The sequence below is a fragment of the Bufo bufo genome, chromosome 2, assembly GCF_905171765.1.
Source record: "Bufo bufo chromosome 2, aBufBuf1.1, whole genome shotgun sequence".
NCBI lineage: Eukaryota > Metazoa > Chordata > Amphibia > Anura > Bufonidae > Bufo > Bufo bufo.
The window spans coordinates 840,431,008-840,453,811 of NC_053390.1; the positions used below are offsets into that span (position 1 = coordinate 840,431,008).

Here is a 22,804-nt window from a genome sequence, read left to right on the forward strand (position 1 = left end):
GAGCTGTACACCTTGGGGGCGGAGCCCTGTATTTCTGGAGCAGGAGAGCTGTACACTGGGGGCGGGGCTCTGTGTATCTGGAGCAGGAGAGCTGTACTCCTTGGGGGCAGGGCTCTGTGTGTCTGGAGCAGGAGAGCTGTACACTGGGGCGGGGCTCTGTGTGTCTGGAGCAGAAGAGCTGTACACTGGGGCGGGCTCTGTGTGTCTGGAACAGGAGAGCTGTACACCTTGGGGGAGGGGCTCTGTGTATCTGGAGCAGGAGAGCAGTACACTGGGGGCAGGGCTCTGTGTGTCTGGAGCAGGAGAGGTGTACTCCTTGGGGGCGGGGCCCTGTATGTCTGGAGCAGGAGAGCTGTACACTGGGGGCGGAGCTCTGTGTGTCTGGAGCAGGAGAGCTGTACACCTTGGGGGCGGGGCCCTGTATGTCTGGAGCAGGAGAGCTGTACACTGGGGGCGGAGCCCTGTATGTCTGGAGCAGGAGAGCTGTACACTGGGGGCAGGGCTCTGTGTGTCTGGAGCAGGAGAGCTGTACACTGGGGGCGGGGCTCTGTGTGTCTGGAGCAGGAGAGCTGTACACTGGGGGCGGGGCTCTGTGTGTCTGGAACAGGAGAGCTGTACACTGGGGGCGGGGCCCTGTATGTCTGGAGCAGGAGAGCTGTACACTGGGGGCGGAGCCCTGTATGTCTGGAGCAGGAGAGCTGTACACTGGGGGCGGGGCTCTGTGTGTCTGGAGCAGGAGAGCTGTACTCCTTGGGAGCGGGGCTCTGTATGTCTGGAGCAGGAGAGCTGTACACTGGGGGCGGGGCTCTGTGTGTCTGGAGCAGGAGAGCTGTACACCTTGGGGGCTGAGCCCTGTATGTCTGGAGCAGGAGAGCTGTACTCCTTGGGGGCGGGGCTCTGTATGTCTGGAGCAGGAGAGCTGTACACTGGGGGCGGGGCCCTGTATGTCTGGAGCAGGAGAGCTGTACACTGGGGGCGGGGCCCTGTATGTCTGGAGCAGGAGAGCTGTACACTGGGGGCGGGGCCCTGTGTATCTGGAGCAGGAGAGCTGTACACTGGGGCGGGGCTCTGTGTGTCTGGAGCAGGAGAGCTGTACACCTTGGGGGCAGGGCTCTGTGTGTCTGGAGCAGGAGAGCTGTACACTGGGGCGGGGCTCTGTGTGTCTGGAGCAGAAGAGCTGTACACTGGGGCGGGGCTCTGTGTGTCTGGAACAGGAGAGCTGTACACCTTGGGGGAGGGGCTCTGTGTATCTGGAGCAGGAGAGCAGTACACTGGGGGCAGGGCTCTGTGTGTCTGGAGCAGGAGAGGTGTACTCCTTGGGGGCGGGGCCCTGTATGTCTGGAGCAGGAGAGCTGTACACTGGGGGCGGAGCTCTGTGTGTCTGGAGCAGGAGAGCTGTACACCTTGGGGGCGGGGCCCTGTATGTCTGGAGCAGGAGAGCTGTACACTGGGGGCGGAGCCCTGTATGTCTGGAGCAGGAGAGCTGTACACTGGGGGCAGGGCTCTGTGTGTCTGGAGCAGGAGAGCTGTACACTGGGGGCGGGGCTCTGTGTGTCTGGAGCAGGAGAGCTGTACACGGGGGGCGGGGCTCTGTGTGTCTGGAACAGGAGAGCTGTACACTGGGGGCGGGGCCCTGTATGTCTGGAGCAGGAGAGCTGTACACTGGGGGCGGAGCCCTGTATGTCTGGAGCAGGAGAGCTGTACACTGGGGGCGGGGCTCTGTGTGTCTGGAGCAGGAGAGCTGTACTCCTTGGGGGCGGGGCTCTGTATGTCTGGAGCAGGAGAGCTGTACACTGGGGGCGGGGCTCTGTATGTCTGGAGCAGGAGAGCTGTACTCCTTGGGGGCGGGGCCCTGTATGTCTGGAGCAGGAGAGCTGTACACTGGGGGCGGGGCTCTGTGTGTCTGGAGCAGGAGAGCTGTACTCCTTGGGGGCGGGGCTCTGTATGTCTGGAGCAGGAGAGCTGTACACTGGGGGCGGGGCCCTGTATGTCTGGAGCTGGGCTCTGGCTGTTTTCACCCCGCCCCCGGTGTACAGTAAGACCGCCCCTTCTGTTCTCCAGTGCAGGAAGAAGCCGAGCCCATCAATAATAAGGCGCCTGCTGGGAATAGCTGACTGGTCCTAGCACTGGGACCCTCCCCCGATGGAGATATATAACGTACGGAGCGTCTGTCTCCGCCATCGCCGTATTCCGCTGCCATCTGATGGGTGTCTACACCGTTAGGGCTCATTCACACGGCCCTTGCCCCTCTCTTGCCGGATTGTGGGGTCAGCAATACACGGGGCCCCGGCCGTGTGCATCATCCGGAGATGTGGTGTGGAGCGGGAGCACGGAATGGAACCCCGCGAAAGCCTCTGTGCTGTCCCGTTCTGTAGGACGTGCTCTATCTTTCTGTGGAACGGACGGATCGCGGACCCCACATGTGGCTGGCCCACGCTCGGTGCTCGTGCATTGCAGGCGGCGATTTGCGGTCCACAGAACGGGCACGGCGCCCTTATTCTTAGGCAGGTGAGGTGCTCGGAGCACTGGGGGGCCCGGGGCCCGGGTGACAGACGCTTCTCACAGCATCAGGCCGATTTACATGGCTCCTCCGCGAAAACCTCCAGGAAGGATCCGTGTCACGGACACTGCACAGCAACTCCTGGAAATGGTCCACGAAATCCGGCCTGCGTCGTCCACGGACACACAGATGGGCGAGCCGCCCCCCCACTAAAACACGGATGTGCGAGTCCGGGCCGTGAGCTGGAGCCACCGGATAACATCAGAGGCATGGAAAACAGATTATTACTCCTGGAGGGACCCCCAAAACCTGCAGTCCCATGTAAATACCATCACCCCTCCTCCAATATGCAGTCCCATGTAAATACCATCACCCCTCCTCCAATATGCAGTCCCATGTACGCCCTGTCAGTAACCCGCGAGGCCCCGCCTCTTTCAGTGACGTCATTCTCACAGGAGCAGCTTTCTCCTGTCGCGGACAATAAAGCTTGTTGCAGCAGGGGGCGGGGCTCCGTACACAATATGGCGGCCTCCTTGTGGAGATGGGCTCGGGTTGTCGGTGGGGCTCGGTGCTCCGGTGTGTGTGCCGTCAGAGCTCGGGCTTTCTTCTCGGGTGATTCGGGTTTACGTTCTGACAACGTCCATGGTTCGCGGGGCGCAGGGTCGGGTGAGGGCGGGTGTCGGGGTTCAGGGGCGCTGTATCTTGGGGCGCTTGTTGGGGCGGGGCTCGGTGTGTGGAGTTGGGGGCGGAGTTCAGACTCGAGGCTCCGGGTGGAGGCGGCAGAACCTGTCCCCCCGCCCGGTGACCCCCCGGAATCCGAGCCCCCGAACCCCCGGAAAGTCTTCAACTTCATAGCGGACGTGGCGGAGAGGTGCGGGCCGGCCGTGGTCAACATCGAGACCCTGGGCCGGTGAGGGACCCCCGGACATGTGACAGGGACCCCCGAATATCTGATAGGGACCCCCGGACACGGGACAGGGACCCCCAACACCCAGCAGGGACCCCGACTATGTGATAGGGACCCCCGGACATGTGACAGAGACCCCCAACACCCAGCAGGGACCCCGACTATGTGATAGGGACCCCCGGACATGTGACAGGGACCCCCAACACCCAGCAGGGACCCCGACTATGTGATAGGGACCCCCGGACATGTGATAGGGACCCCCAACACCCAGCAGGGACCCCCGACTATGTGATAGGGACCCCCGGACATGTGATAGGGACCCCCAACACCCAGCAGGGACCCCGACTATGTGATAGGGACCCCCGGACATGTGATAGGGACCCCCAACACCCAGCAGGGACCCCCGGACATGTGACAGGGACCCCCAACACCCAGCAGGGACCCCGACTATGTGATAGGGACCCCCGGACATGTGATAGGGACCCCCAACTATGTGATAGGGACCCCCGGACATGTGATAGGGACCCCCAACACCCAGCAGGGACCCCCGGACATGTGACAGGGACCCCCAACACCCAGCAGGGACCCCGACTATGTGATAGGGACCCCCGGACATGTGATAGGGACCCCCAACACCCAGCAGGGACCCCCGACTATGTGATAGGGACCCCCGGACATGTTATAGGGACCCCCCCAAACACCCAGCAGGGACCCCCCCAAACACCCAGCAGGGACCCCCCCAAACACCCAGGAGGGACCCCCGGACATCTGATAGGGACCCCCGACACACCGCAGGGACCCCCGAATATCTTATAGTGACCCCCGACACACCGCAGGGACCCCCGAATATCTTATAGTGACCCCCGACACACCGCAGGGACCCCCGAACACCCAGCAGGGACCCCCAATACTTCATAGCGGACGTGGCGGAGAGGTGCGGGACGGCCGTGGTACTCCACAGTGACCCCCCCCCCAGGTACTCCACAGTGACCCCCCCCCCAGGTACTCCACAGTGACCCCCCCCCAGGTACTCCACAGTGACCCCCCCCCAGGTACTCCACAGTGACCCCCCCCCCAGGTACTCCACAGTGACCCCCCCCCCAGGTACTCCACAGTGACCCCCCCCCCCAGGTACTCCACAGTGACCCCCCCCCCCCCAGGTACTCCACAGTGACCCCCCCCCCCCCCAGGTACTCCACAGTGACCCCCCCCCAGGTACTCCACAGTGACCCCCCCCCCCCAGGTACTCCACAGTGACCCCCCCCCCCCCAGGTACTCCACAGTGACCCCCCCCCCCCCCCAGGTACTCCACAGTGACCCCCCCCCAGGTACTCCACAGTGACCCCCCCCCCCCCTCCCGGTACTCCACAGTGACACCCCCCCCCCCCCCCCGTACTCTAGTGACTCCTCTGCCTCCGGTATTCCACAGTGACCCCCCCCCCCGGTACTCCACAGTGACCCCCCCCCCCCGGTACTCCACAGTGACCCCCCCCCCCCCCGGTACTCCACAGTGACCCCCCCCCCCCCGGTACTCCACAGTGACCCCCCCCCCCCCGTACTCTAGTGACTCCTCTGCCCCCGGTATTCCACAGTGACCCCTCTGCCCCCTCCGGTTCTGAGGGGGTTAAATCGAGGCTGTATGTTCAGACAGGAGCGGGGCTCTGGGGTAAGGTGTCTGGATCCCGCTGTGTGAGTGCCGCCGTCTGCTGCTTCTTACTGTATCACCACTGTGATGATCTCGGGGTGGTGTTGGAGGACGGCGTGGACTTCATCACCAACTGATCATGGGAGGAAATGGGGGTGGTAGTTGTAGTTCTGGCCGTGATGATCTCCTGATTTATTTATTATACGCTGATATACTCTGCTGGACAGACATTAGCGCTCTGTCCCCAAGAGCTCACAATCTAAGGTCCCTATCAGGATGTCTTTGGAGTGTGTGAGGAAACCGGAGTATCTGTACCCTGAGGAAACCCACACAAACACGGGGAGAACATACAAACTCCATGCAGATGATGTCCTGGGTCGGATTCAAACCTGGTGCACTAGTGCTCACCACTTGGGGAGATGTGTTGAGACCTGATCCTGGAGCCATGTGTGATGGTCTTCTGGTCAGGGAGATTGATCCTGGAGCCATGTGTGATGGTCTTCTGGTCAGGGAGATTGATCCTGGAGCCATGTGTGATGGTCTTCTGGTCAGGGAGATTGATCCTGGTGCCATGTGTGATGGTCTTCTGGTCAGGGAGATTGATCCTGGAGCCATGTGTGATGGTCTTCTGGTCAGGGAGATTGATCCTGGAGCCATGTGTGATGGTCTTCTGGTCAGGGAGATTGATCCTGGAGCCATGTGTGATGGTCTTCTGGTCAGGGAGATTGATCCTGGAGCCATGTGTGATGGTCTTCTGGTCAGGGAGATTGATCCTGGAGCCATGTGTGATGATCTGGTCAGGTAGATGTGTTGAGGCCAGATCCTGGAGCCGTGTGTGATGGTCTTCTGGTCAGGGAGATTGATCCTGGAGCCATGTGTGATGGTCTTCTGGTCAGGGAAATTGATCCTGGAGCCATGTGTGATGATCTGGTCAGGTAGATGTGTTGAGGCCAGATCCTGGAGCCATGTGTGATGATCTTCTGGTCAGGTAGATGTGTTGAGGCCAGATCCTGGAGCCATGTGTGATGATCTGGTCAGGGAGATGTTTTGAGGCCATGCCTTGAGATATCCCTGTAATATTGGACTATAAATAAGAGTTGAGCTCCATCTGGACCATCTGGCTGCTGTATGAAGGATCCTTAAGTTGTCCCTTTGTTGTGACACCCCAGACAACTAATAGTCACTCGTTATGTTCTACATTGACCCAATACAGGCCACAATGACTCCATAGTGACCCCATACTTCCTGTAGTTTCCCTGTACACTTGGCATTCCCCCATTGTACTCCATATTGACCCTGACACCCAACAGTCATCCCATATTCTCAGTAGTGACCCAGTACACTTCACATTGACCATCCTCTTACAAGAGGCAGTGACCCTCACCCCATAGTCCTATCACGGGAAGCCTCCTTGGCTTTATGAGAACAGCTGGTGTAGACTTGTGTTTTGAGGTGCGCCATTTTGTTTGCCCCCACAGGCACCCGTTCACCGGCCGGGAGGCGGTCATCTCCAGCGGCTCCGGCTTCCTGGTCTCCTCGGATGGGCTGATTGTCACTAACGCCCATGTGGTGGCCAATAAGAGGAGGGTGAGAGTGAAACTGTACAACGGGGACACGTACGAGGCCAGCGTCTGTGCCATGGACCCCGTGCAGGACATTGCTGCCGTGCGCATCACCCCAAAGGTAACGGCGAGATCCCCCCACCAATGAGGGTGTGTATCCTGGAGATGAGTACCGGGGGGCTCTGTGTGTGTCTCCTGGAGATGAGTACCGGGGGGCGCTGTGTGTATCCTGGTGATGAGTACCGGGGGTTGCTGTGTGTATCCTGGTGATGAGTACCGGGGGGCTCTGTGTGTGTCTCCTGGAGATGAGTACCGGGGGGCGCTGTGTGTGTCTCCTGGTGATGAGTACCGGGGGGCGCTGTGTGTGTCTCCTGGTGATGAGTACCGGGGGTTGCTGTGTGTATCCTGGTGATGAGTATCTGGGGTTGCTGTGTGTCTCCTGGTGATGAGTACCGGGGGGCGCTGTGTGTGTCTCCTGGAGATGAGTACCGGGGGGCGCTGTGTGTGTCTCCTGGTGATGAGTACCGGGGGGCGCTGTGTGTGTCTCCTGGTGATGAGTACCGGGGGTTGCTGTGTGTCTCCTGGTGATGAGTACCGGGGGGCTCTGTGTGTGTCTCCTGGAGATGAGTACCGGGGGGCTCTGTGTGTGTCTCCTGGTGATGAGTACCGGGGGTTGCTGTGTGTCTCCTGGTGATGAGTACTGGGGGGGGGCGCTGTGTGTCTCCTGGAGATGAGTACTGGGGGGGCGGGGGGGGCGGTGTGTGTCTCCTGGTGATGAGTACCGGGGGGCGCTGTGTGTCTCCTGGTGATGAGTACCGGGGGTTGCTGTGTGTCTCCTGGTGATGAGTACCGGGGGGCGCTGTGTGTCTCCTGGTGATGAGTACCGAGGGGCGCTGTGTGTCTCCTGGTGATGAGTACCGGGGGGCGCTGTGTGTCTCCTGGTGATGAGTATCTGGGGTTGCTGTGTGTCTCCTGGTGATGAGTACTGGGGGGCGCTGTGTGTATCCTGGTGATGAGTACTGGGGGGGGCGCTGTGTGTATCCTGGTGATGAGTACTGGGGGGGGCGCTGTGTGTATCCTGGTGATGAGTACTGGGGGGGGCGCTGTGTGTATCCTGGTGATGAGTACTGGGGGGGGCGCTGTGTGTATCCTGGTGATGAGTACTGGGGGGGGCGCTGTGTGTATCCTGGTGATGAGTACTGGGGGGGGCGCTGTGTGTATCCTGGTGATGAGTACTGGGGGGGGCGCTGTGTGTATCCTGGTGATGAGTACTGGGGGGGGCGCTGTGTGTCTCCTGGTGATGAGTAACGGGGGGCGCTGTGTGTCTCCTGGTGATGAGTACTGGGGGGGGCGCTGTGTGTAACCTGGTGATGAGTACTGGGGGGCGCTGTGTGTCTCCTGGTGATGAGTACCGAGGGGCGCTGTGTGTCTCCTGGTGATGAGTACCGGGGGGCGCTGTGTGTCTCCTGGTGATGAGTATCTGGGGGGCGCTGTGTGTCTCCTGGTGATGAGTACCGAGGGGCGCTGTGTGTCTCCTGGTGATGAGTACTGGGGGGGGCGCTGTGTGTCTCCTGGTGATGAGTACTGGGGGGGGCGCTGTGTGTATCCTGGTGATGAGTATCTGGGGTTGCTGTGTGTCTCCTGGAGATGAGTATCTGGGGGGCGCTGTGTGTCTCCTGGTGATGAGTACCGAGGGGCGCTGTGTGTCTCCTGGTGATGAGTACTGGGGGGGGCGCTGTGTGTATCCTGGTGATGAGTACCGGGGGGCGCTGTGTGTCTCCTGGTGATGAGTATCTGGGGTTGCTGTGTGTCTCCTGGTGATGAGTACCGAGGGGCGCTGTGTGTCTCCTGGTGATGAGTACTGGGGGGGGCGCTGTGTGTATCCTGGTGATGAGTACCGGGGGGCGCTGTGTGTCTCCTGGTGATGAGTATCTGGGGTTGCTGTGTGTCTCCTGGTGATGAGTAACGGGGGGCGCTGTGTGTAACCTGGTGATGAGTACCGGGGGGCGCTGTGTGTCTCCTGGTGATGAGTACCGGGGGGCGCTGTGTGTCTCCTGGTGATGAGTATCTGGGGTTGCTGTGTGTCTCCTGGAGATGAGTACTGGGGGGCGCTGTGTGTCTCCTGGTGATGAGTACCGAGGGGCGCTGTGTGTCTCCTGGTGATGAGTACTGGGGGGGGCGCTGTGTGTATCCTGGTGATCAGGCTTTAGAGCTGGAGGAGCGGTGACGGTGATGAGTGGGAGGCGGGAGCGCCTTCTCGGAGGGCCGTTCATGTAAAGTTGGGGGAACTGATGCGTTCTGCTAGGTTGAGTCCAGACAATACCCCACCTCCAGTGTGACCTCCGTTCCACAGTGACTTGTGACCCCTGACCTTGTCCATGTTGACCAGTCTGTCCCTCTCCGCAGGGTCCTATGCCCACGCTGCCGCTGGCTCGCTCTTCTGAGGTTAGACAGGGGGAGTTTGTTGTGGCCATGGGGACACCGTATCTGCTGCGTAACACGATCACCTCCGGCATCGTCAGCTCTGTGCAGCGAGGGGGTCGGGAGCTCGGGCTCTCCAACAAGGACATGGACTTCATCCAGACAGACGCCATCATAGATGTAAGTGTACCAGGGGTCAGCAGAGAAAGGGTTAAGAGAAGTGGTGATATGCGTTACGGAGTGCCCTCCTCACCTTCTCATCAACTGTCACTTTCAGGTTGGTAACTCTGGGGGGCCCCTGGTCAATCTGGTGAGTACAAGTGGTCCTACGTTACAGTACAACAACCGTCATATTACACTGACCGTCATATTACACTGACCGTCATATTACACTGACCGTCATATTACACTGACCGTCATATTACACTGACCGTCATATTACACTGACCGTCATATTACACTGACTGACTGGTGTAGAACACACACTGACTGACTGACTGGTGTAGAACACACACTGACTGACTGACTGGTGTAGAACACACACTGACTGACTGACTGGTGTAGAACACACACTGACTGACTGACTGGTGTAGAACACACACTGACTGACTGACTGGTGTAGAACACACACTGACTGACTGACTGGTGTAGAACACACACTGACTGACTGACTGGTGTAGAACACACACTGACTGACTGACTGGTGTAGAACACACACTGACTGACTGACTGGTGTAGAACACACACTGACTGACTGGTGTAGAACACACACTGACTGACTGGTGTAGAACACACACTGACTGACTGACTGGTGTAGAACACACACTGACTGACTGACTGGTGTAGAACACACACTGACTGACTGACTGGTGTAGAACACACACTGACTGACTGACTGGTGTAGAACACACACTGACTGACTGACTGGTGTAGAACACACACTGACTGACTGACTGGTGTAGAACACACACTGACTGACTGACTGGTGTAGAACACACACTGACTGACTGACTGGTGTAGAACACACACTGACTGACTGACTGACTGGTGTAGAACACACACTGACTGACTGACTGGTGTAGAACACACACTGACTGACTGACTGACTGGTGTAGAACACACACTGACTGACTGACATATTACACCCTGTATTATACACTGACTAGTATATTACACACTGACAAGTTATCCTTTGTCCCCTTGTATTTCCGGTTGCAGGACGGTGAGGTCATTGGTATTAATACTCTTAAAGTGACGGCTGGCATTTCCTTTGCAATTCCATCAGACAGAGTAAGAAATTTTCTCCAACAGGCGGAGAAGCGGGGTCAGGGTAGGTGCACGGGGGTGGAGTTAAAGCACAGAGGCGGGGTCTTGGGGTATTTGGGGTGGGCACTCAGCCTCTGTCTTCTCCAGGTTCCTGGTTTGGTCGTTCTGAGGTGAAACAGAAATACATTGGAATCATGATGCTGACGCTAACGCCAAGGTACTGAGGGGGCGTATCTATGGTGGAGGGGGGCGTGTTTATGGTGGAGGGGGGCGTGTCTATGGTGGAGGGGGCGTGTCTATGGTGGAGGGGGGCATGTATCTGTGGTGGAGGGGGGGCGTATCTGTGGTGGAGGGGGGGCGTATCTGTGGTGGAGGGGGGGCGTATCTATGGTGGAGGGGGGGCGTATCTATGGTGGAGGGGGGGCGGTTCTGTGGTGGAGGGGGGGCGGTTCTGTGGTGGAGGGGGGGCGTATCTGTGGTGGAGGGGGGGCGTATCTATGGTGGAGGGGGGGCGTATCTATGGTGGAGGGGGCGTGTCTATGTTGGAGGGGGGCGTGTTTATGGTGGAGGGGGGCGTGTCTATGGTGGAGGGGGCGTGTCTATGGTGGAGGGGGGCATGTATCTGTGGTGGAGGGGGGGCGTATCTATGGTGGAGGGGGGGCGTATCTATGGTGGAGGGGGGGCGGTTCTGTGGTGGAGGGGGGGCGTATCTGTGGTGGAGGGGGGGCGTATCTATGGTGGAGGGGGGGCGTATCTATGGTGGAGGGGGGGCGTATCTATGGTGGAGGGGGGGCGTATCTATGGTGGAGGGGGGCAGACTATTTGTATTTTGTATGGGGGATTATATATATATTGTATAGGTGAGGTGTGTATGTATTAATGTCGGTATATATAGTATGGGGGAGAGGCGTATATAGTATGGGGGATGTATATCTATATATTAGAGGTGTGTGCACACATTCATGACTGTTTTACCTCTTGTACGGCCCATGTCTATCAAACACCTCCCCTAAGTACAAGATGGAAACTATCAGAGACTGCTTTACCCTCAGACCAGTGAAGTGTTCTCCCTGATAACATGAATCCTCAACCAGACCGCTAAAAGGGGCTTCACCCTGCACTTCCACCTGCATCCTCAAACCTCTTTACTCTGTGCTCCTCCTTCTAGACCTGTCCTCTGCCTTCTACATTACTCTGTGCCCCTCCTTCTAGACCTGTCCTCTGCCTTCTACATTACTTTGTGCCCCTCCTTCTAGACCTGTCCTCTGCCTTCTACATTACTCTGTGCCCCTCCTTCTAGACCTGTCCTCTGCCTTCTACATTACTCTGTGCTCCTCCTTCTAGACCTGTCCTCTGCCTTCTACATTACTTTGTGCCCCTCCTTCTAGACCTGTCCTCTGCCTTCTACATTACTCTGTGCTCCTCCTTCTAGACCTGTCCTCTGCCTTCTACATTACTGTGCTCCTCCTTCTAGACCTGTCCTCTGCCTTCTACATTACTCTGTGCTCCTCCTTCTAGACCTGTCCTCTGCCTTCTACATTACTCTGTGCCCCTCCTTCTAGACCTGTCCTCTGCCTTCTACATTACTTTGTGCCCCTCCTTCTAGACCTGTCCTCTGCCTTCTACATTACTCTGTGCTCCTCCTTCTAGACCTGTCCTCTGCCTTCTACATTACTCTGTGCTCCTCCTTCTAGACCTGTCCTCTGCCTTCTACATTACTCTGTGCTCCTCCTTCTAGACCTGTCCTCTGCCTTCTACATTACTGTGCTCCTCCTTCTAGACCTGTCCTCTGCCTTCTCATTACTCTGTCCTCCTCCTTCTAGACCTGTCCTCTGCCTTCTCATTACTCTGTCCTCCTCCTTCTAGACCTGTCCTCTGCCTTCTCATTACTCTGTCCTCCTCCTTCTAGACCTATTTTCTGCCTTCTACATCACTGTTCTCCTTCTAGATCTGTCCTCTGCCTTCGACATTACTCTCCTGATACCTCCTCACACATAACCTCCAGTCCACAACCTGTCCTCTCCATACATCTCTGACCTAATCTCCTGATAGCTCCTCACATGTATTCTCCAGTCCACACCCTGTCTTCTCCATATATCTCTGACCTAATCTCCTGATACCTCCTCACACATAATATCCAGTTATGGTGGATGTGAATTATGGGGAGTGATGGAATATGACAGGTGGTGGGGTTCATATTTGGGTGTCGTGTGTCATACCCCATTTATTTTTGTCTTACGTTGGCAGTATCTTGGCAGACATGAAGTTCAGGGATCCTGGATTTCCTGATGTTCCTCATGGGATCCTTATCCATAAAGTGATCATTGGATCACCGGCTCACCAGTAAGTGCTGTCATATACAGAGAGGTTTGTGCCCCCTGCTGGCTGTGATCTCTTACCCCTTCTTCTTCCTCAGGGCTGGTCTGAAGGCTGGAGACATTATCCTGGAGATAAATTCCCAAGCAGCCACCACCGCTGAAGACGTCTTTGATGCTGTAAACTCTCAGGCGAAGCTCACCATGACGATCCGCCGCGGGTACGAGACCCTGATGGTGAACGTCATCCCTGAACCGGTGGAGTAATGGACGTTTGTTCTAAGTGACCTTTGTGTTAAGAACAGGGGGAAGATATGGACTCGGCGTGTGCCAGTCTGACCTCATGAACCAGGTGCATTGTGGACAATGCCCACTCCCCAGGACTCAAATGACTTCTGCTAGTCTTGCAGGATAATATGGCTCAGAAGACTCCATCCTGCATGTGACAGGAGAGGGCGGACTTCCTAATATCGGGTTCAGTACAGTCGCTGCAGAATTTCCAGCTGAGGCATAATTTGCATTTAATTTACCAGTTCGTCCTTGAAGTGAGGTGCTGATATCAGTGACTACTCCCCATGTATGATGACTCTAACCACAGACACTTCAGTTATTTTGATGCGGAAGACCCCTTAAATTATAATTGTTTGCCTGGGATCTCCTGTGTGTGATGTTGTTACTACGTGAAATCATGTCCTGCCGGGTGTAATACCTTCTTCATCGTCACCTGTCTGCCATCTTCATAGTCACCCGACTGCCATCTTCTGTATCCTTTTGCCATTAGATTTAGGAAAACATTCAGGGAAAGCCAAAGTCAGCCGAGTTATTGTCGGTTATTCCTGGTTCTCCGCTTCATTACTTTCCATCTGTGTCATTACCTGATGGTCATCGTCATCTGGTTTTTTACCCATCATGTCTGCTTCCTTATCTGTTGTCTGCCATCTTCCTTCAGTTCCTGTCATCTACCAGCTTCTATTCTGTATACTTGTCACCTGCCAGGGCGATGGATGCTTCATGATAGTATTTTCATAACTTCTGAGGTCTTGTTACGCTATTGAGAAAATTGCTGACTTCACTGCTGGCCATGATGACATTTAAGAACACACAGGGCATACCCACAGAGTGCCCGTGTGACCTCTGCCCACCACCAAAAGCTTTTACTATGGACAAGTGAGCATCAAAACTGGAGCATAGAGCAATGGAAGATGGCGACCTGGTCTGATGAATCACACTTACATCAAGTGGATGGCTGGGTGCATGTGTGTTACCTGAAGAAGAGAGTGCACCAGGAGTCACTGTGGGAAGAAAACAAGTCTGTCTCTCGACAGGTCAGAGAGGGGGAATATACAGCAGGATCCCCTTGGTCAATGCATACTGGTCATTGAATATCATTTCCCTCATCCACACTCTGATACTTCTCTGTAGACCACTGTCACTCTTCAGTGTAGGAGACGGGAGCGCCGTCACCTTGTTTTCTCTTGTTTACATGTGGATACCGCCACTCTTTGGTGTAGGAGACGATACCGCCCTCACCTTGTTTTCTCTGGTTTAGGTGTGGATACCGCCCTCACCTTGTTTTCTCTGGTTTAGGTGTGGATACCGGCATCACCTTGTTTTCTCTGGTTTAGGTGTGGATACCGCCCTCACCTTGTTTTCTCCGGTTTAGGTGTGGATACCGCCCTCACCTTGTTTTTTCTGGTTTAGGTGTGGATACTACAATCACTCTTCGGTGTAGGAGATGATACCGCCCTCACCTTGTTTTCTCCGGTTTAGGTGTGGATACCGGCATCACCTTGTTTTTTCCGGTTTAGGTGTGGATACCGCCCTCACCTTGTTTTTTCTGGTTTAGGTGTGGATACTACAATCACTCTTCGGTGTAGGAGATGATACCGCCCTCACCTTGTTTTCTCCGGTTTAGGTGTGGATACCGCCCTCACCTTGTTTTCTCCGGTTTAGGTGTGGATACCGGCATCACCTTGTTTTTTCTGGTTTAGGTGTGGATACCGCCCTCACCTTGTTTTCTCCGGTTTAGGTGTGGATACCGGCATCACCTTGTTTTCTCTGGTTTAGGTGTGGATACCGCCCTCACCTTGTTTTCTCCGGTTTAGGTGTGGATACCGCCCTCACCTTGTTTTCTCCGGTTTAGGTGTGGATACCGGCATCACCTTGTTTTCTCTGGTTTAGGTGTGGATACCGCCCTCACCTTGTTTTCTCCGGTTTAGGTGTGGATACCGCCCTCACCTTGTTTTCTCCGGTTTAGGTGTGGATACCGCCCTCACCTTGTTTTCTCCGGTTTAGGTGTGGATACCGCCCTCACCTTGTTTTCTCCGGTTTAGGTGTGGATACCGCCCTCACCTTGTTTTCTCCGGTTTAGGTGTGGATACCGGCATCACACTTCGGTGTAGGAGATGATACTGCTCTCGCCTTGTTTTCTCCGGTTTAGGTGTGGATACTACCATCACTCTTTGGTGTAGGAGATGATACTGTTGTCACCTTGTTTTCTCCGGTTTAGGTGTGGATACCGCCCTCACCTTGTTTTCTCCGGTTTGGGTGTGGATACCGCCCTCACCTTGTTTTCTCCGGTTTAGGTGTGGATACCGCCCTCACCTTGTTTTCTCCGGTTTGGGTGTGGATACCGCCCTCACCTTGTTTTCTCCGGTTTAGGTGTGGATACCGCCCTCACCTTGTTTTCTCCGGTTTAGGTGTGGATACCGGCATCACCTTGTTTTCTCCGGTTTAGGTGTGGATACCGCCCTCACCTTGTTTTCTCCGGTTTAGGTGTGGATACCGCCCTCACCTTGTTTTCTCCGGTTTAGGTGTGGATACCGCCCTCACCTTGTTTTTCTCCGGTATAGGTATTTTATGTTTGTCTTTTCCATAGATAAATCCTCTCGCACTCAGCCGATTTCTCTCTTTTCACTCATTTCTTTAGTTGTACATCTTTCTGTCCTGATGATCTGACTTCATCCTCACGCTACCAGTTTTTCTGTTTATACCCTTCCCATTTTCTTTATACTCCCTCCACATTTTACCCACAGCTGACCAGGAACAGCCCTCATCTTCTGTGCACTCCAGGCTCCTCTTCCATATTGGTGTTTCCTCGTCCCTTGCACCGACATACCTGGCAGCTCTCTACTTGGGGCCAAGTTCTTTTCATGTCTCTCAGAAACATTTACATTTTTACACTTGTAATTTACATCCAGCAAAGGTCCGGCACCAGCTGGTTCCAGAATGTCTTCCTCTACTTGATCTGGAAGAACACCATTAATCATAATGATTTCCTGTCATGTTTGAGATCTGAGGTCTCATTAAGCAGAACGTTCCGCCATTAAACATTGCTGTCACTTCTCTGATTTGTGGAAGTCCTCTACGTGCGGGGATTCCAGGCTGTGCCTGGGCTTGTATAGTGAGTAGTGTTCTGCTGTATAATGCAGAGTCTGGGCTTAGGCATGTTATATAAGAACAGTGCCGACATCCATGTGTAGTTTAGCGGTGGTCCTCAGGGCCCACCTGATGGTTGTGTTTTCTGGATTTCCTTAGTATTGAGCAGGTGATACAATTAGTGTCCATGCATCAGGACTGACCAGCGATTCATTCTGTGGGATATTCTCAAATCCTGATCGCAGGTGGGCCCTGAGGACAGGAGTATTATAGTGTATGGATAGTCACTGTCCTGCCTCGTATATTATGTAGTGACTGATACCTCTGACTGCAATTGGCCATTTTTAGTAATTTGCTGCAGTCACCAGTTCAAAATGGAAGAATTTAGGAGAAAAACCCACAACTTTTAATAGCAAAAATAACCATAGATTTGTGGGAGCAGCCCATCGTGTGACAGAATGTAAACCTCGTAGGACGAGCAGAAGACTTGTATGTTAGTAGCACCCATAGAATGTAGAGGACACAAGTAATGGCTATATGTGAACATGTCGGTACATCTTTAGTAAATGGGTTGTTTAAAGACACTGAAGTCCTGAAGGAACTTCAGAGTACAGTTCACAGCCTCTTCGCTGGCTTTTGGGTTGATATCAGAAGCGGCTGATATGTAGTGTGGTGTTCACCTTACATCCCATCTTGTGCACCTCAACAACTCAGCTTAGCACCAAGAGATGAGCACAAAAACAAAGTATGATGGCTGATCCAGCACCGAGCCGCCAGTGCGTGGATAGTACGTGAGATGACACCAGGTAATGGACACCCACATCACCAGACCCCAACAGCTCCTCCTGTAAATGACCATGTTGAGGATTCTTGGATGATGCTTGCAAGAGGTGAAGGAACTTTCATGGTGGCGTTAAAGGATCTGGTTGTTGAGCTGTCCCCTATACTGTTCAAACCGCTTGTTAGCTTCTTCACTGAGTGCGTCGCCTGAAACGAGACAAGATGCAACATGGAGTCACACAAGAGCTAGCTGGGGGCAGGGTGTTATACTGCCGTCATGGGGTCTGTACCCCCACACTTTACCGATCTACAGGAGTCAGCATGTGGGTGCTCTATGGTCAGGACCCTCGTCAGTGGGATGAAGTGTCTTCTAGCTGTCCATCTGATAGATGGCTGGGTCTACAAGTAACCATGTTAGGTGGAGCTACTCTACCTAGAGACCACCTGTGTCTTTAGCAAGGCTGGGGGTCACCTGTACTCCACTCTATGGGGGGGGGATATGACCCAACTGCATTTAATAATTAGAATCACGGTGAAGCTTCCTGCAGGGGAATGTTTTCGCTGATGATCTGACCTAGGCCTCATGCACACTAATGTATTTTCATTCCGTGTCCGTTCCATTTTTTTTTTGCGGAATGTATACAGAACTATTCATTTCAATGGGTCCGCAAAAAAACAAAAAACGGAAGGTACTCCATGTGCATTCCGTTTCCGTTCCGCAAAAAAATAGAACCTGTCCTATTATTGTCCGTAATACGTACAAGGATAGTACTGTTCTATGAAGGGCCAGCTGTTCCATTCCGCAAAAAACTGAATGCACATGAATGTCAAGAGGCCTTAGGCCATATGGCTTTTTTAGTATTTTGTGGTCCTCAAAAAACTGATCCAGAAAAAATACGGATGATGTCCGTGTGCATTCTGTTTTTTGTGGAATGGAACAGCTGGCCCCTGATAGAACAGTACTATCCTTGTCATGGGACATGTTCTATCTTTGAATAGAAATGGAAGGCATACGGAGTACCTTCGTTTTTTTTTGCGGATCCGTTGAAATGAATGTTTCCGTATACGGAACGCAAAAAAAACTAAAAAATAAAAGATTTGTGTGCAAGAGGCCTTATGGTGTCTGATGGTTGTGTAAGCGGTTTAGACTTGTAGGGTGTAACGTGTCCGCAGCATTGGCCTGAGGGCGACACCGCGTTTAGAATATCTCCTGAGATCAGTTACTGTGAGGAGTCGGATGTTGAGCAGCGTCTCGCGGACGGTGGGTTCTCTCACTACTCCACCTTTGTAATCTCGACTGTGTATATGAAGAGCGAAGCCGAGGTTTTACCCATCACAACTAATCATCTCACTGCTTCCATGTAGTTTATATGACGGGTTGTCCGCTTCTCTGAACGCATGTACCGCCATCTCCTCAATGCTACAGCTGCCCATGTGACTCCTCCGTGGCTTCTCACCTATATGACAGTTGTGTATCCAGATTCGGTGCCCGTCGTATTTGCAGTTACATTTCATGGCGTTGTTGGTGAAGTCGCTCTCGGCCACTTCAAAATTGGGATTAATGACAACCTTATAACAGAGAAAGAGGGATGAGTATTCCTAGACGGCCTGTCTAGTGGCCCAACCTCGAGGGACACTTCCTGCACAGAAGATGATGAGAGCGCTTACCTGAAGAATGTAGTTCCCTGGCTTCACATCAGTTATATCGATCCATTGGCAGTCAATGTCATGACGATACAAATCCCAACATCCTACGGTGATGCCCTGCTCTCCGAAGTTGGCACATTCATACCTCTTACTGACCACTGCAAAGAGAGTGCAGGGTGAGCGCAGTGCACAGAGTCGGAGACGGCTGGGTTATTTCACCTAGATGTCTCCTCCAAGAGAGTCAGCAATTATGACATTAATTTCAACTTCTGCCATCAGAGGTCCCAGGTGAAACCAGCTGTGGTGGCAGAAGTTGTCCAACACTAGTCAATATCTATTAAGCTGACCCTACACAAGACATATGTAGACTGTACACCTGTGTGTGTCAGGGCAGCCCCCATCTAGAGTGTGTACCACCGAGTGTCATATAATGGTCACAGTCTCCGATATATCAATGGGAACCGCATAAAATGGATCAACGTCTTGTGTTGTCAGCCTGGCCGTGTGCTGAGCTTATCCTGTGATGGCAGTCTTCTAGTTGGCACTTACACTCTTGGCATTCAGAGTCCTCCAGGCAGAAGCTTGCTTTGTGGCCCTCAGCCACTTTAGTTCCATTGGGTGTCAGCAGGTCGTAGTGAGTGAAGATGTCCATGCTGTGGTAGTGCCTGCAGAGAACACAAATACAAGGCTCCTATATAATGCATACGCTCCTATACTGCACATGGTGTCCATCTACAGACAGGAGCACAGATTCAAAAGGTACAGAGTTGGCAGCAAATCAATTCAAATTCTCACGAATGGAGAAGAGAATTCTTAAAGATTCTATATTGTCAACCTACATAAGGACTCAGCAGATTCCTAAACAAAAAACAACAACTTTCTACCCAGATTATGAAGTCCTGCTAAGACCAGACATTTAAGAGGGGCCAAATACCTGCATGAAAGCTAAACAAGGCTTACCCATGGCACTCATGCCACACCCAGGAGTGTCTGCCAGCTTTGGGCCTAAAGTCAGCTCGCCCGTTATTGTGTATCTGGGAGGAGAAGCGGAGGAGCCGTCTGTGTCCGTAAGGCCAGTTGGCATGGCGGGCAGTGCTGGACAGACAGTTCTCTTCGGCTGCACAGTATAACATATGTAGTGGACGGTCTTCAATATATGCGGTCTCCTGGACAAGAGGTGCGTGTAGGATGAGGTCAGAAGCACCTGCAGATTACAGAAGGGACAGAGATGGAGGTGGTTCACTACGCTCACACTGGGGTCTGATCTTCTGTCATTGAAGCCTCCATCCACCAGAGCTTTGGTTTAGTGCCCAACGACTCCAGAAAACCCACCAGAACACAAAGCTACATCTTCTGCAGGTAGAGGAGGCAATGACCATCATGTGAGAGGTTAGGGGAGATGCTTACTCTCAGAACAGATGACTCCAGCCGCGTGCCTGGTGGCAGTGTTTTTGCAGCTGACTGACTTGTGGCGGGAGCACTGCTGAAGAGTCATCTCTGTGCCGCTGCAACGAACTCCACTCATAATCATCTCCGTCACGTTTGAGGCGTCCCAATACCAGGTTTCCTAAATGGAAAGGGTGACACATAACAGCAAGAGCGGAAGAAACGCCCAGAAACCATCTGATGATACAAATCCCATCCTGTCTGAGGAGAACTACCTATAACGGTCACAATGAGCAGAGATGCAACTACGCTAGGTGATGAGGAGGGCATACAGCTGTGCCCAAATCTACTATTACTGCTGGCATCATGTGTAAGACCCAGAAGTGTGGAAAACTGAACCTCCAGCTGTAATTATTATACATGTCCAGCTCTACAGCAACATGGACAATGTCTTCTCCCACCACCCAGATAGTCTTGTGGTCCCATTTCTTTAGTGTCACCTATGTGAGACTCCGCTGTACATACCGTCACCGCATGCAGAGAGTAACCCAAACCGAGCTGCCGACATGCCACCATTGCTTCTTTAGTAGTCCAGCCATCACTGCACAGGTAGCCCCAAGAGTTTCCAAACTTCATCTCCACGCGACCCTCAAACTGTGTGCGCCCCCCGATAATGCGTATCTGATAGGGTCAGCCCAGGAGCAGCAAGCGATGACACGCAGTAACAACATGTGAGCCGGACAAGGACAGAGAAGTGGATGTAAATTAGACTGCTCCGCAGAGCGTCGGTCATAAAGCAGAGGCAGACATGTACACAAGGCAAAGGTGAGGCAAGACATGAAGACCTCCGAGATGGCATACAAGACAGTTTTATTTGTGTAAGTCATGCAGCAAGATGGAAAACCATAAATGATCACCATAACAAGCACATGGCAGAGCACATACATGACCAAAGCCAAACTCTGCACACAAACTAGCCATGACCAAGCACATACATGACCAAAGCCAAACCAAGCACACCCAGACTCCACATTTCCAAACACGACAGAGCAGAGTACATACGTGACCAAAGCCAGCCCCACATGGCAGGTGCAACTAAAACTAATGAGAATCACTTGCGATGGTGTGGACCATGACGGGCATCCTCTATAAGGATGTGCTCATCTGCCGGGATCTTTCTGATGTTGAGCAGTACATAGGGTATTGGAAGCCATTAAGATGAGTGGCCAGAATCCTGGCTAAAAGTTTTGAGGCCTACACAGATTTTGGCTTTCACAAGTCAGCTGCTGAGGAGCGATCAGAGGCATTGCTATTAATTGTAAAGTTGTTCCTTGCCATGAAAATTAACTTCATCACAAAATCTCAATTTCCATTGCATTTCAGCCCTGCCACAAAATGGCCTGCTGACATCATGTCAGTGATCTGCTCGTTAGCTCAGAAGAAAGTGTTAAGGAGGACAAGGTGGCTGATATCGCTCTGAACTGCTGACTGCTTTATAAAGGGGATGCTTGAAATCAATGTGTTCTTCTATTAACCATGGTTACCTCCACAGAAACACGTGCACTCATCCGTTTTTTTTGCATCAAAAAGGCTTCACAGGGAAAGGCATTGCTGCTTGTAAGATAGCACCTATATCTACCATGTATCTGATCATCAAGAACTTCAAGAAGGAAGGCTCCAGGGAGATAAACAGTTCAGCAAATGTCAGGACCGTCTCCTAAAGAGGATTCAGCTGTGGGATCGGGTCATCACCAGGGCAGCTTGTTCAGAAATGGCAGCAGTGAGGTCATCTGGAGCATGATCTGGTGTCCAGAAGGGCACAAAATAAGCCATTTCTCTGCAAGCAAAAACATCAAGGACCGAATGACATTCTGCAGAAAGTACAAGGACTGGACTGCGGAGACTGAGACACCTCGAGAAGAAAAGGTGAGTGCTACCACGAGTCCTGTGTCATGCCTGCAGTAAAGCATCATGAGGCCCTTCATGTGTGGGGTTTCTTCTTATCCGAAGCAGCGGGCTCACTCACAATTTACCTAAGAGCCACGAATAAAGAATGGGATCCAAACCTCTTCTGGGATCAACTTCTCCCAACCATCCACAAGCAATCGGGGGTGATAACAAATGATTTTTCCAGCATGACGGACACCGTGTCACAAGGAAAAAGAGGCTCCGTGAACAAAACATCAACATTTTGGGTTGATAGCCAGGAAACTCCCCAAATCTCAATCCCATTGGGAATCTGCGGTCAATCCTTAAAAAACAGGTGGACAAAGAAAACCCCCCAAAATTGTGATAAATGCCAAGCACTGACAAGGCAAGAATGGGTTAATATCAGTCAGGAGCTGATATCTAGCATGCCGGGGCGAACGGCAGGAGTCTGTAAAATGAAGGAAATATTGAGTCTGCAGAAACTTGATTACTTGTAAAAAAAAAGTTAAAAACCTATGAAATGCTTATAACTGTACCACAGAAACATCTGCCAAAAACACTGCAGCAGCAAACCAGCTGTGAAAACCAAAATTTGTATCGGTCTCAAAAGTTTTGAGTGTTTAGAGAGGAGCACCTGGTTAGAAGTGGACAGTCACTGCACTCCCTAGATATCTCCTCCTGACCCCAGGGAAAATATGTGGATGGAACATGGTGGATAGGACTACTGAGGCTTCTTAGGTGGGACCTCACCTAGCATGACTGTGATCCACTACCCTCCTGTGTATGGCCCTAGCCATCGACCTATACACCACAGGACCTCATACATACCTGAAGGGCACTGCTGACAAATCCTAGACCCAACTGTTGGCAGACAACTGCAGCCTCTCTGGTTCCCCAGCCTTCTCCACAAACAAATCCCCAGCGCTCTTCTCCACGTGGACCCCACAAAACCTCCACCCGCCCCTCTTGCTGGCTCCGACCCCCTGCCAGGCGGATCTGAGGGGAATAAGGATCCCATGTTTCATGTCATCATAACACAGATCAGGTTAGGATACGTCTGAAGACTTC

The 22,804-nt window shown here is 53.2% G+C and overlaps 2 protein-coding genes across 6 annotated transcripts in view; one reads left to right on the forward strand and one right to left on the reverse strand.

The window, feature by feature from the left end:
- The first annotated feature begins 3,006 nt into the window (after positions 1-3,006).
- Positions 3,007-14,119, forward strand: HTRA2 (HtrA serine peptidase 2). Its single transcript, XM_040419502.1, has 8 exons — positions 3,007-3,410; positions 6,531-6,735; positions 9,021-9,215; positions 9,313-9,345; positions 10,254-10,365; positions 10,449-10,518; positions 12,549-12,644; positions 12,718-14,119. Exons 1-8 carry the CDS (start codon positions 3,022-3,024, stop codon positions 12,881-12,883), a joined length of 1,266 nt encoding a protein of 421 aa, XP_040275436.1. The 5' UTR covers positions 3,007-3,021; the 3' UTR covers positions 12,884-14,119.
- Positions 14,120-14,142: 23 nt separating this feature from the next.
- The window catches only part of LOXL3 (lysyl oxidase like 3), a 94,047-nt gene continuing 85,385 nt past the window's right edge, over positions 14,143-22,804 (reverse strand). For 3 of the 5 annotated variants that reach the window (XM_040419497.1, XM_040419500.1, XM_040419501.1), the window contains 8 exons: positions 22,565-22,732; positions 19,829-19,988; positions 19,382-19,625; positions 18,971-19,086; positions 18,443-18,579; positions 18,232-18,343; positions 15,259-16,981; positions 14,636-14,968 (listed from right to left, as the gene is read on the reverse strand). In XM_040419497.1, coding sequence (XP_040275431.1) covers positions 16,908-16,981; positions 18,232-18,343; positions 18,443-18,579; positions 18,971-19,086; positions 19,382-19,625; positions 19,829-19,988; positions 22,565-22,732 — 1,011 coding nt within the window. In that variant the 3' untranslated portion in view covers positions 14,636-14,968; positions 15,259-16,907. Of the gene's footprint in view, positions 14,299-14,635; positions 14,969-15,258; positions 16,982-18,231; positions 18,344-18,442; positions 18,580-18,970; positions 19,087-19,381; positions 19,626-19,828; positions 19,989-20,332; positions 20,489-22,564; positions 22,733-22,804 lie in introns of those variants that run through there. The other 2 variants (XM_040419498.1, XM_040419499.1) reach the window with 2 other exon arrangements.